This window comes from Chaetomium tenue (genome assembly GCF_020726465.1).
Source record: "Chaetomium tenue strain MPI-SDFR-AT-0079 chromosome Unknown F5144scaffold_4, whole genome shotgun sequence".
Lineage (NCBI taxonomy): Eukaryota > Fungi > Ascomycota > Sordariomycetes > Sordariales > Chaetomiaceae > Chaetomium > Chaetomium tenue.
This window is the reverse complement of record NW_027117332.1, coordinates 1,530,552-1,543,917: the sequence shown is the minus strand read 5'-3', so window position 1 is coordinate 1,543,917 and position 13,366 is coordinate 1,530,552. Positions and strand designations below refer to the sequence as shown.

Genomic DNA, 13,366 nt, shown 5'->3' with positions numbered 1-13,366 from the left:
TTGCAGCTTGGGGGTGGGGGCTTCTGGCCATCTGGGATGGCGATATCTTTTCTGTTCTTTTGGTTACGGTTACTCCCTGGCGTGTTCGAGCGGGCGTTTCTTGGGCGTGGTTTGCTCTAGAAGATGGCCTTGACGGTTGTCGTGTGATACCTCTTTGTTCTGTTCGAGATACCTACATAGGGATACGGTTCGGCTTTAGTTTGTGGTAATGGATGGGCTGGCAATCCCATAAAAATATCTATACAGAGTGGGCCAAAATACAACGGCTTTCCCTATCTAGCAACCGGCGCCTTTTGTATCCAGTGGTATCCGTACACATTATTCTACATGATATCTAACCCCAAAGCCACCTACCACAATGGGGTGGTATTAACGGCTATAACCCCTTGAGTCCACTCATCCACCATCTCGCGGCGGTGCCACGCGCGGGCGAAGCGGCGTCCCTCAGCGGCATCGACAAAGGTCACAACAAACCGCGTGTAGCCGTACTCCACCGGGCCGGTGCGCATGCGGGAGAATTCCTGGGGCCCGATGCGGCCGCTTCCCGAGCGCAGGCTCTGCACGGGGCGCGGCCACGACTCGACATCGGGCCGGGGCTCGATCAGGCGCCACGGCAGGTTGCGCGCGGCGCCGTCGGTGGCGATGGCCTGGATCATGCCGTCCACCGTGATCTTGCCGCCCGTCAGGCGCACCAGCACGCTCCAGCTGAGGTCGTGCTTGGGCGCGTTGCCGGCGTGCGCCAGGTGCATGGCCAGCCGGTACGGCACCGCACTGCCGTGGGTAGGGAGCCCGTGGTGTGGGGCGACCGGTTCGCTGTTGATGAGGCTCAGGAGGGCTGTCGTGGGGATGATACGGGGCTCGGCGCGGAGCTCCATGGGCGTGGTAGAAAAGGGAAGGTTGTCGCCGGCTGACGCCTTTGTTAGTTTGGTCTGGGCCTTCAGCGCGGGTGGTGCCTTGGGCTGGTCGGGGGATTCGTTCTTGTTCGTGAGCTGGTATGCTTTTGTGAACTGGTCCCTGCAGCGGTAGGCGGCGTCCCACGTGTCGAAAAAGAGGAAGTACTGGCCGCGCGGCTCTCTGGTGACAGGGGAGATGGACTGCACGACTTTGGAAATGCCGCCCGCCCAGCCGGCAACATGGCGACCCTGGGGTGCCCAGCGGTAAAAGTCGGAGGCCACGAGTGAGCGAGACATGGAACTCAGAACGAGGACGGGCTTCCCGCTGGGCGGTTCGGGCTTGGGCTCGGGCTCGGGCTCCTCGCGGGCAACCTGCGCTGCTGCAGACGCCCCGGCATCCTTGAGCCAGGCCCTGAGCTCATCAGCGACGTGGGAGACGTCTATTCTCCGGTCGTCCTCCGCTTGGACTTGGGTGTCCTCTTTGGGCTGTATTGGACGGGATGGCTTTTTATAATCTGGTCTGGGAGGACGGGGCAGTGGTGGTGGTGGCCTTAACTTTGGATTCAAGGGCCTGGGGCCGAATAACTTGTAGTAGAGGGATGGTTGGGGGCCGTCTGATGATGAAGTCGACGACGACGACGATGACGATTTCGATGACGACCTCGACGACGATCTCGATTTTGATTTTTTCTTGTTGCTCCTAGTCGAAATCCAGGCAATCGAGTCCCTGTGGCAGCAACATTGCCTCGTTATGGACTGCCGCAGCTGGATTTGCCTCGTAAACATCAGTCCGGCTGGTGTGAAATCTCATTCTCTTACACAGAAAATAATGGGTCGTTAACCAGGTAGATGGGAGTACATAAACTCACCAGTTCCAGGATGGAGTGACTGGTTTGGACCTGTGGGGCTGGTCCCTCACTGGCTCGAGCCTGGCAATCAGCGCTGAACTGCTGGGAGGCTAGGCCCCACTCGGATCAAATCTTGGCCTGTTCCAGCGCAGATTCTGGAATATCAAACGCCATAATTCTAAAACTTTAGGGCTATTCGTTCCTCGAAAAATCTCGGTGGAAGAAACCTGGAACCTTGAACCTGTTGGCCTGAAATACAGTACGGCCCTGTATTAGGTTCATTGACCTCCCGATCCTAGTTATGAGACACTAAAAACGAAATCCGAATTTGACCAACGATATTCTTGACCTTGGCCCCAACCACATCCCCTGTTCATTGGCCTGGATAAGCCGATGCCGTCAGTGGAAACCACCAAGAAAAGATCACGCCTCCCCAAAGCGGAAACGCCATGAAGTCACTCGAGTTCCGCATTCGCAAACTGCACGTCAACACTGACACCGACAAGAGGCTGCAAAAAAAGCAGCCGTCTCGGGTTTATGTCAATGAGGAAGCCCTCATTGAGTTGACGGGCACGAGAGATGGCGGCAGGGTCGTTTGCTTAGAGAAGGTTTCGGCCTCACCAGATGAACCCCCAGTTCGCCGAGAGGCCACCCTTTGGAAAGCACCCGAAAAGCTGGACAAGACGGTTACGCAAATGTACGATGCCTTCCGGGATGCCTGCGGTTACAAGCTAGGCGAGCAGGTCCGCATCACTTCACTCGGAGGCCCGCTTCCCGACGCCGACGAGGTCGTCATAGAACAACCCCCCAGCCAGGATGGTTCTCCTCCTAGTCCACTTGCCCCTGAGGATATCCCTGGCTGGGAGTTTGTTCTGGCCGGCCGTCTATCCCAGGTTGAGCATGTCTTTGCTGGCCTCCTTTTGAAGAACCTGTTCGCCAGGGGGCCCGAGAGATCTTTCTTGGTGGCATCCGTAAATGGCAGGAGTACGGGTAACGCTCGTTACCAGGACCGGAAAACAGCTATCAAGCTTGCCACTACTGCGCCTACAAACAGCCAACCAGACCGGGTGTCGGCACGGAAACTCGAAGTGACAGGCATTCGGGGGTTAGACCCGCAGATTCGCCAGCTCAACAACATCTTGGGCTGCTTTGACGCAGACATCCCCTTCAGGAAAAAGCCATCTTACCGTGGTATTGTCATACATGGTGGTCACGGCACGGGCAAGACGATGCTGTTGAACAACATCGCCGGCACCGGTTGGGGTACCGTCTTCCGCATCCAGTACAAGGACAAGCTCTCCGAGATCCAAGAGGTGTTTCAGAAGGCGAGGTTGCAACAACCCAGTATCGTACTCATCGACCAGCTCGAGCGCCTTATCGACAAGGAGCGCAGCAACCGCGCCGCCGTCATCCTTGCTCTTTGTGAGGCACTCGATACTCTCGCCGCAGATGCCGCGACTAAGGGGGAACTCCCCAAGGTGGTTGTCATTGCCACATGTCTCGACTACACTACCGACATACCCGATGATTTGAAAGAACCCCGCCGTTTCACCAGCGAGATCTACCTCGCTCTGCCAGACGTCGAGGGTCGGAAAGAGATCCTGGCGGCCCTCGACCTTGACGTCGCTCCTGACCAAGAGCAGGATCTGCTGCGCGATTTGAGCGAACGCACCCACGCATACAACGGCAAGGACCTTTCCCGGCTAGTCGATGAGGCAGACCTGATTGCACGGGTCCGCCACTGCCAAATATCCCCAGCCCAGCCCGATGCATCCGACTACCCTACCCCTGCTTCAGACGACGCAGAAGACCAAACCGAGACCGCCCCTCCACCAGCACCCGTTTACCACCTCCCCGCCGACTACTACGAAGCCCTCCGCTTGATCCGACCTTCAGCAATGCACGACATCAACCTCAAACCGCCACCCATCCGCTGGGACGACATCGGCGGCCAAGAAACCGTCAAGCTCTCCCTCCGGCGGGCCGTACGGCTCTCCGTCGAGCCCCCCGAGACACTATCACGCTACTTCGACCGTCCTCCCAAGGGATTCCTGCTGTACGGCCCCCCCGGCTGCTCCAAGACGATGGCAGCACAAGCGATGGCAACCGAGTCCGGGCTCAACTTCTTCGCCGTCAAGGGCGCCGAGCTGCTCAACATGTACGTGGGAGAATCCGAGCGCGCCGTGCGCCGCCTCTTCCAGCGCGCCCGCGAGGTCAGCCCCAGCATGATCTTCTTCGACGAGATCGACAGCATCGCCGGCCAGCGCGCCGGCTTCTCCTCCTCCTCCTCTAGTACTAGTAGCAACGGCGGCCACGGCGGCATCAACGTACTCACGACCCTCCTCAACGAGATGGACGGCTTCGAGGCCCTGCACGGCGTGGTCGTCCTGGCCGCCACCAACCGGCCGCAGGCCCTCGACCCAGCCCTCCTCCGCCCCGGCCGGTTCGACGAGCTGATCTACGTCAGCCCGCCGGACGAGGCGGCGCGGCGGGCGATCTTCGCGCAGGTGGCGGCGCGGCGCATGTGGCACGCCGACGCCGACGTCGACCGGCTCGCGCGCGAGTCCGAGGGCTATTCGGGCGCGGAGATCAAGGGGATCTGCGCGGCGGCGGGGGTCGCGGCGTATGATCGCTGGGTGGGGGGCGGGGAGCCGGCGATTATGATGCAGGATTTGGAGAGGGCGATTAGAGGGCAGAAGAGACAGATTACGGAGGATATGCTGAGGGGGTTTGAGGCGTGGGAGAGGCAGTTTAGGAAGTTTTGAGGGGGGTCATGGTGAGATTTGCGGGGGCTGTATGTAGATACATACATATATATACATGGAAAAAGCTCAAAATAAAAAGCACATTGTTGGTTTGTTCACTGGGTTGAAGTTGGATTCGTTCGTTCGTTCGTCCATCGTCAAATCTAGATCTTGCTTGTCGCTCAAAGCCGCTTCCATTCAAGGAAGACCTCATCCCAAGCAGCTAACCTGCTAGGAAAGTAAAGGGGGTGAGGCCGGGCCGATATGTTTGTTATACATGCATGGGGTATGCCGTTGCTCCCTAACCAACCGAAACCAGCAGCGCGCTACTGTCCCTTGACCACCCCTCAATTATCCTCGAGATCCTCCTGGCCTCGTGCGTGGCTCACTATCACCCTCCATCACACAGCCCATATCCCACAGCAGCCCATCCCTGTCCTCCCCACGAGGGAAACCTCCCTCGATATCAACCCTATCCAGCCCGCCATGCAAACCATTATCTAACCCCCAAGCATCCCCAACCAGGCCCAGGACCGGCATCAAATCAGGCAGACAACCGGGCAGATGGCAGCCGGATGTGCGGAGAAAAAAAAAGAAAAAGAAAAAGGAAAAGGCTAGAGAGAAAGTGGGTGGATAAAACAAAAAAAAACGACAAGAGAGCGAAGGAGTAAAAGGTAGGCAGAAATCCCAGGGATATGGATAGGTAGGTAGGTATGGATATGGATATGATAAACCCCCGGCGCCCTCCCGTCGCCCGCCATCCGCCATCCATCCATCCATCATCCGCCGTCGCCGCCAACCGAGCCGTCCAAACCATTCCATTCCAATCCGTCCGTTCGGCCCCGTGCGTCCCAGACGGGGCCAGCCAGAAACCGGCAAACCAAGAAAAAAAAAAGAAGAACCAACAACCGATGGTCGGGGGGGATAAAAAACGCCGTCCCTCCCCCGCCAAGTAAACAACGCCGTCCCGTAGTTTGACACCGCCCATGAGAACCGGAATGCGAAGTGGAAATGGGATTGTGATGGGGACATTATCCGTCATATAAGCCGTGCAGGATTTGGGGTGTTAGACGCAAGGCCGACAAGGTAGGGAGGGGTACGAGGGGCGAGAGGGTGCGAGAGAGTATGTTGCCCGCCAGGCCGCGTGATGGGTGAATGGCTAGCAGGGCGTGCCGCGTGTTGCGCTAGCAACATAACCGGCCGACCAGCCAGCCATCTACTCCCGCCCACTCCCATCACCACCGCCGCCTTCGTCAGCCTTCACCACAGCAGCCTTGGCCGCTTGTGAGATGCTGATGGCAATTTTTTTCAATCCTCCTCCCCCTGCGCCGCCCCCTTTTGGACTCCCGCCTGTTGCTGTTGGTGTCCCTGACGCGCCGTGCCCATGCCCCGAGAAACTCCTCTTTTTCCGAAGAATGGCTGTCGCGGATACCGGCAGAGAAGCATTCGACGCAGCGCTACTGCTGTTCCGCCGTTTGTGTTGCGTCAGCTTGTCGAGGACGTCGTCGTCTTCGTCTTCTTCGCGGCGGCGTTTCTCCGAGAGTCGCTCGGGCGGTGGGGCTGCCGCTGCGGCAGCGGCAGCGGCAGATGCTGTGGCAGATGCGGATGGGGATGTGCCGTTCGTTGATGCAGCGGTGGGGCTGCCGGTTGTTGGCGGCGGTGTGGACTCGTCGCCTGAGGTTTGGGTTGCTGTTATTCCGGCGGGGAGGGTGGTCATGACGGCGTCGTTCTCGTCTACCTCTTCGTCCGAGGTATACTCGACCAGCGGTTTTGACGGGCTCCTGTCCGCCATCATGTCCAACGATCGCTGCAGCTCCTCCGCACTGGGTTGTTGCGAGGTAAAATCCTCTTCGTCGTCTGATGTGTTCCAGTAGTCCTCCTGCGCCTGATCGACGGAGAGATGCTCCATCATCCCCCGAGGGGCGCCGTTGGGCGGGCGCCCCCTTCCGAGCTCGTCCTCGGATTCAAAATAGGGATCGATGTTGATGGTGAAGCCCTGGGTCTGATCGTAGCGGTGAAGGATTTCGTGGAAGGTGGGGATGTATGCGAGGGCCATGACCTTCTCGCGGTAGTTCTCGACCATCTGTTTGATCAGCTCCTTGATGTTTTCCTTACTAACAAGCATGAAGAGTTCAAGACAGGCGGACGAGAGGAGGTTGTCTCGCGGTAGGGTTCGGAGCAGGACGTCGAGGATGGGGCCCAGGACCTGCTTGTCGACCATATGCTTGACGTAGAACTCGTCTTGCATTATCACGAGGTGGCGGAAGAAGCGGACCGCAACTAAGCCTTGGGTTAACAGATATTGCGAGACGCTGGAGACGATGTCACTTACCGAGCTGCAGGTGCTTTTCTTTGCAGGCAAGCAACTGCACGAGCCGGGAGGCCATGTTATAAGTGAACACGAAAAACTTGCTACGGTGATGGTGGCGCTGAATGTAGAAGCAGAGGATATCGTTCAGGTAGCTGAACACGCCCTCCTCTGATGGGCTGAACTTCATCTCGGCCCTTTTCTCGAGCTCGAGGAGGGGCTTGAACAACCTGACGGCTGAGTGCTCGTAAAAATGCGTCAGGAACAAGTCTTGTTGTGGATCGATGCCAGGGTGTACTCGGGGCCTCGGCTGGCCCGCGAACTCTCCACGTGACTCTTGCTGCTGCTGTTGCTGCTGTTGCTGTTGCTGCTGCAGCACTGGCGGTGGACACGGATCTAGAAGGACCTTGAGCGCTTCCGAAATTTGTGACTTGACACCGAGATCCACTTCGACGAGAAGAAGATCGATCAGAGTGTCTGTTAGTGGTTGTAGTCGTTTTTGGATTTGCTCGTATATTGTTTGTCGAACCAGCGAGGGGTCGTGGTCGATCATGGAAACCAGGATGTCCGTTGCGCCGACTCTCACCGATACGTCACGATGGCGCATGCCAAAGTTAATGGCGGGGAGAAGGCCCTCCTTAAGGAAGTGCACGTACAAACCCTGGCGGGCAGGGGGTTGTAAGTTTTTGGCGATGGCGCAGCATTGCTGAATAAAGAGAACCGCCTCCTTCTTCCGGAGCGGCTGCTGGTGAGGGTCGTGGAATATAGCGAAAAGGTCATGCATAAAGCCGGGTGTGGTATGGAGGTGCTGAACGATGTCGACCTGATTGAAGAAGATGAGCGAGTTGAGGACCGAGAAGGTCGGGTCGTCGAGTATCCTTGCCAGCACAACGTCCTTCAGATACTGCAGCCGGTATGTGATGTGGATCTTACGGCGGACGTGTTCGTCCTGGATCCTTACCACCTCCTTGTACCGGCCCTGGTTGTTCAGCCACTGCCGATGGTTTGCCTTATGGCTCGGGAAATCGGGGTCGTATTCTAACGCGCCCACCACCCCCAGGACACACTCATCCGAAACTGCGTGCTCGATTATGCTGGTATCATTCAAGAGCAGCACCGTCTTCATGATGTTGCATAACCGATGAAGGTCGGTTAGGCTCTCGAGGTCCTCGGCCATCTCTACCAACGGGATGAGTTTGCTGATGTAGTCCTCAGCCATGATCGTTTTCGCAAGAGCGTCGCGACCGGCAGGCGATTGCGACAAGTTCCGGATCGCCATATCCAACTCGGGCAGCGACCCTAGATCAGCCGGCGGGAGCTGAACGGAAGGGGGTAGCTCCATCGTCAAGTCATCTGAGTAGCTGTCGTCCGGGCCGGACATGCCGGGCTGGAAGGTCTGTTGAACTTGGTCGATAAATTTCCTAGAGAGCGGGGGATTAGAATGCGACACAGGGAGCCCTTGTTCGAGCAGACAATGACCAACCATATTGCGGTGCAGCCATCGGCTTCTTGAAAGCTCAGTGCCATATCAACGCCATTGTCCGTCCATACTATGAGGGTTTCTGTAGGGTCTATGTTAGACTCGACGCACGTGAGTATGAAAGCGCAGGACTTGGCATGCCTTGTTGTTTTTGAAAGCCATCATCCTTGACTATCTTGGTTTCCAGCAGCCGGCGGTTGGGCTGGTCTTCCGACTCGACCACTACGTGAGGCTCTTTCGGCTGGCCTTCCTCCGCCTACATGATACGCAAGTCGCATGGGTCAGCAAACTGGCGGTATATCGGCGCGCAAAACATATCGCATGCGAGATGCCACAGGCGAGAATGCGTAGGGGGGGAAGAGACGTACCGGCGCCCAGCAAGCATAGCAAAAACCGGTCCCGCGATCGAACCAGTCATTGTGACGTAGCTCATAGACCTTGACGCGCCTCTTGTCCGGCGTTTGATGAGGCACCGACTGTGCCATCATCAACGGTTCGGGCGCCGCCTCGGGGACGACGCTGCCCTCGTCGGCCAGGTGAGGCAAGGGCGCGGCGTCGAGTTGATGGGGGGAAAGCGACAGATCAGGCTCAGCCGGGCTGAGGAGAACAAGGGCCGCCAGTGTCTCGGGAGGATGACGCGCGTTCCCGGATGGGAGCGCGTTTTCGGCAAAAAGGCGCTCGGATAGGTAGATGATGCGACGGAGATGTGGGGTTGACTACTATTGCTCGATCGCCGTGCGATGTTGAGGATGGATAAAAAAATCCGACGTGGTCGGGGCTAGGGGGGGGGGGGGGGGTTCGTCAGGGTTCGAGAAAGGCGCGTGCGGCAAGCGACGAAGCGACGGAGCGACGGGGCCACGAGGGCAGATAGCGCGGATGACGTCGGCAGCACTACCAGCAATTGCCCCGTCAAGCTAAAATCATCTGTAACCGACTGTGTGGCGCGTGGAGATGGGCGGCGCAACGCGGGCTCGCGATGGCTGTTTTCGGACGATGAGTCGTGCGATGAAATTCTTGGGCCCGACGCTTTGCTGCAGGGACGCAAGGTTGCGATGGAAGAGAGCGGGCGGAGTGCGTGATCGCTGGCCGCGGCGGGTCCAGAATCAGGCTAGCGGCAAGCCATGCCCCGGCTTTTTCAGGCGCTAAACCAGAAATAAGCGCTCCTGATGTCACAACGCCACCCCGCCGAGGTCGGGAACACCCTCGAGGCCCCCTCGGGACCCCCACTCCTGCCTTTTTTTGTTGCACAGAATGGGGAGACCTCGAACCTGCTTCCACCATTTCACCGGCCCGGACACGCCGGATCCCGGCGCCGCATGACCTGATTCACATCCGCTCCTTCACGGCCCGGTCCGCGCTTTTAAAGAATGTGCGGCTACAAACTAGTCTCTGGTTGACTACCGACTTCTTCACGACGGCCCCGGCTTTCTCCGGCAGTCAAGACCCGGGCGCGGGTCCAAGGCCGAGTCCAAAAAACGTGGTCCCACTCTTGACACGACGTTTCATTGTTTCCCTTGTTTTTCTCCGAAACAATCTTCAGCCTCTCGGCTGTAATGCTGCGTGAGTGTAATGCGATTGTTTGAATATATTCCACCTCGTTCATCTGCTCCTCTTTCATTCTTTCATTGTCCATTTGTCATTACGTCTTGAGAAATTCTACCAGCGAGTCGAATAGGTAGTTTCGCAGAACCTTTACTCTCTTTACTCTTGGCGCTACGAGATGTCATCAATACGATCTATAAAATTCGTGGTCGAAGAAGGAAATGGACGGGACTCGGCCACCTGTGAACAATAAGACGGTCTTCTCTTCATCATGGCACGAACGCATCACGCATCGTAAACATGCACATGCTTATCATCAGAAGGGTAAACCACGAAGGCAATAGGAGCAGGTCGCAGTCCATTTTGTGGCCAGACCCGAGCCCGCCACGTGCGCGCTTGTCTTGGGGATGCCGGGGACCGCCAGGGGCAACTTATGGCCCGGGGGGACGCATATAAATAAACGCCGTTATATTGATGCCCGAGAAGGGCAGACGTGGGCGCCACACCACGCGGCTGGACCCAAAAATTAGCTGGTATCAAATGGGGCGCCAGGGTTCATGCGTGGTCATATATTACACATGTCCACCTTGCTTGGATCCAGCAATAATTCTCCAATACTACCAGGTGTGTAACCTGGTTGATGCGTACGTCACTTAATCACAGTCCTCAAAAATGACTGATTTATACCCCAATCTCTCACGCCGGGAGCAACTCGTCGCTTGCCCATCATGTCAAACCGGTTGTTTTGGTCTCAGGTTTCGGGTAGTTGCGACGTGAGACAACTTTAGCGAGGCGTTTAAGGTCGGGAATTTTCAAGAAGCTCTCACAGCCTTTTTAATGCAAGGTGCCTGGGATAGCCAGCCTCATACCAATTTGAAGAGCAAGTCAGCATCGTCGGCGGTTTGCCCAAAGCCAAAATGCAGCTGAGACCAGCAGGCCGCCATACCTAAACCGGCGCTTGTCAGTTCAGCTCAGCTGTGGCTAAACCGATTCCGTCATCTAGAAGAAGCCCGACCGAGTTGTCTTTCACACCGCATTTCCTAACAACAATCATGTTGCATCGATAAGGGGCTGGCTGTCAGGACCCCATCGTGTCATCTTGGGGAGGTTGTCGAGATAAAGATATCTCGTCCGAAAGAGACGAGGTTCATCTTGAGGATCAATATCAGTGGGTCCACCCAATCTCGTCCGAACCGGTGAGACAGGGGTTTATCGGGCCAAGAGCCGCATGATCGGCAGGGCGGCATTCCCAATATTGCCGCTTTTTCTTTTGAACTTCTTTTTTTAAACCCGCGCGGGTGCGAGCATCCGCGCCAGTGCTGCAAGTATTCAACTCACAGGTCTCGGGAGACAACGAGACCCCAGGAGCGGCGATCATCTGCGACTAACGCGACCAACGGCATGTTATGAGGTGAAAGAGAAGAAAGACAGGACCCATCGGGGGGTTCCCAGTTGGGCTTGGTGTGGCGCCCTGGACTTCTCTGGCCCTCTCAAGCCGAAGGCAGAGCCGCCTGATTCAGATTAGCGCCCTTCACGGTTTTCATTCCATCCCAGCCTCGATAGGAGCCATGTCAGAACTCAGAAGGCTGACCAGCCGGCGCTATCGAATTCGCCATGGAGGACTGGCTGCAAGCAGCAGCGACCGTCACGTTCAGATAACGGCTGGGTCTGGACGAAGTTATGGACTTGGGCATCAAGCGGCCCCCCAAGTGCCCCAATCAATTTGCCCGGAGATGTTCTCATTCCAAGGGGTTGGTTGGTGGAGATCGGAGGGGCGAGAGGAGAGAGGACAAAGAAAGTTCCGAGTTGCCAAAAGTACCGGTCCTCAGCCCAGTTGTCTCACTTTCAATCAATGTTTGAGCAAACCCGGCAGACTCCCAGTTGACTGGAGGTTGCGAAACCGAAGCCATCAATTCGTTGAGGAATAAAAAAGGATCCTGATATAATTGACCTGTTGTTTTCTTGTTAGCTATTTTAGTTTGGGTACTGCATTTTATACACGTATAATTTGGAGAAGAGGTGGAAATTTGCGAGAGCTCCACGACAACTGACGCTAGATAGGCTCAACAACCTTTTCGGGAGGCGTTTGGGAAACGGCTGTGCCTCCAATGATCTTCGATCCGCATCGCCCCTCTTGATGGCGGCGGCCGGCACGGTCCTTGTCGTTCGTGGCCCTGTCCCTGCCAAGGGGGTGCTGGGTTCGCGCCGGGCTGATTTCGGTCTTTGCCCGCCAAGCAGTCCCCTCCAGTACCTATCTTGACTCTAGTGTAGCTCTACACTACCTTGGTCACTTTCAGTTTCCAACACACAGGTCGTCCTCCCTTCACTGCGTGGTAGATGCTTTGCGATATCAAGCTACCTATCGGCAGCCATCTGCGGCTGATACGGCTGTTCGACGCACCCGGCGGCGATCGTCCCAGGGCCCTAGTCCATTGCGAGCCATTCTGGCGGTAAGGCGCGTTATCATGTCGGGAGGTGCCAGGTACCTCCTAGCAATACGAGGGGCCCGCTTTTCCACTGGTGGTTGGAGATGTGCGTGCGTGGCTCCAGGCAGGGCAGGGAATGGACTGCCCGAGCATGCGGGTGTGTGATCTCGTCTTCGATGAGACAGGCCTCATGTCTCGGATTTTGCGCAACTTACATCCACAACTACACATTTCAGCGGGGAGCGCGTGCTGCCACAATAAACTCGGGTTTATCTGGTGCCAGTGCGGTACCAAGTACGTTCCTCCAGATTAGGCCGGCGTTGGTTGGTCGCATTGGCGAGAGAGGCTCTGGCATCGCATCGTTGGTGTTTAAAGGACGCGCTTGCCTGGAACAAGAAGAGTTTGCAGGGGATTCATTCGGGTTCGGAGACAAGAATCACAAGATCGAAGGGCAGGAAAGAACCCGTCCCGCTGCTTCCATTTTGGTGTGCAGTGGCCCCGCGCACTAGCAGCCTGGCACATCCGTCTTTCCGTTCGGTGTCAATCAGCCGTGTGCCATGGCCCAGGCCGCACCACCCTCCCAACATGGATGTGGTATCGGAGAACCCCCGCGTGGCTGCTTCTTACCCCTGCTCCTTGCCGCAGATGCCATGTTCCAGTGAATTGAGGGCTGAAAGCTGCATTGGCTTGGTGGGTGCCCCTTCCCTTCTGCTTGGCGGCTCTTAAAATGCCTGGCGCTGCCACAGCCCTTCTCCCTCGCGAAGGAAAGCCCAATTCTCGCCGGACGCAACACTGCTTTCCATTGCTTTCAAGAGTTGTCTCCCAAGTGGCATCAACCCCCGCCATCTCTCCGTGTTCGTTACACACCCCGACCATACCTTTTGGTGGGGTGGCCTTGTCCTCCCAGGTCAATACCGCTCTCATCACTCACCAGGCCCTCGATTGGTTGGTGATTTATTGTCGGCTTGGAGATTCCAACCTTGCCAACCACCAACTTCAACGGCATTCTCCCGCATCCCTCCCTAACTTTTATCTCGTCCCAAGGCTTTCTCGCGGGTCAGGTTTCACCGCTTCCGCCCGTCATTTGCTCCCTGTCACCTGTCGTTCTCTCGCTTTCAGCCCGCA

At 56.9% G+C, this 13,366-nt stretch overlaps 4 protein-coding genes across 4 annotated transcripts; 1 reads left to right on the top strand and 3 right to left on the bottom strand.

Annotated features, from left to right (window-relative positions):
• Positions 1-269: 269 nt before the first annotated feature.
• Positions 270-1,822, bottom strand: F5144DRAFT_572066 (uncharacterized protein). The gene has a single exon (XM_066788865.1). It carries the CDS (start codon positions 1,677-1,679, stop codon positions 351-353), a length of 1,329 nt encoding a protein of 442 aa, XP_066642883.1. The 5' UTR covers positions 1,680-1,822; the 3' UTR covers positions 270-350.
• A 123-nt stretch (positions 1,823-1,945) lies between these two features.
• F5144DRAFT_612342 (P-loop containing nucleoside triphosphate hydrolase protein) lies at positions 1,946-4,609 on the top strand. Its single transcript, XM_066791715.1, has one exon. It carries the CDS (start codon positions 2,191-2,193, stop codon positions 4,504-4,506), a length of 2,316 nt encoding a protein of 771 aa, XP_066642882.1. The 5' UTR covers positions 1,946-2,190; the 3' UTR covers positions 4,507-4,609.
• On the bottom strand, positions 4,591-5,609 carry F5144DRAFT_230424 (uncharacterized protein). Its single transcript, XM_066783225.1, has one exon. The coding sequence runs from the start codon at positions 5,515-5,517 to the stop codon at positions 4,837-4,839; it is 681 nt and encodes a 226-aa protein (XP_066642881.1). The 5' UTR covers positions 5,518-5,609; the 3' UTR covers positions 4,591-4,836.
• Positions 5,610-8,971, bottom strand: F5144DRAFT_230423 (component of IIS longevity pathway SMK-1-domain-containing protein). The gene is made up of 5 exons (XM_066783224.1): positions 8,642-8,971; positions 8,415-8,529; positions 8,277-8,355; positions 6,818-8,214; positions 5,610-6,765 (listed from the first exon to the last, which is right to left on the bottom strand). The coding sequence occupies exons 1-5, from the start codon at positions 8,759-8,761 to the stop codon at positions 5,702-5,704; spliced, it is 2,775 nt and encodes a 924-aa protein (XP_066642880.1). The 5' UTR covers positions 8,762-8,971; the 3' UTR covers positions 5,610-5,701.
• Positions 8,972-13,366: the final 4,395 nt, after the last annotated feature.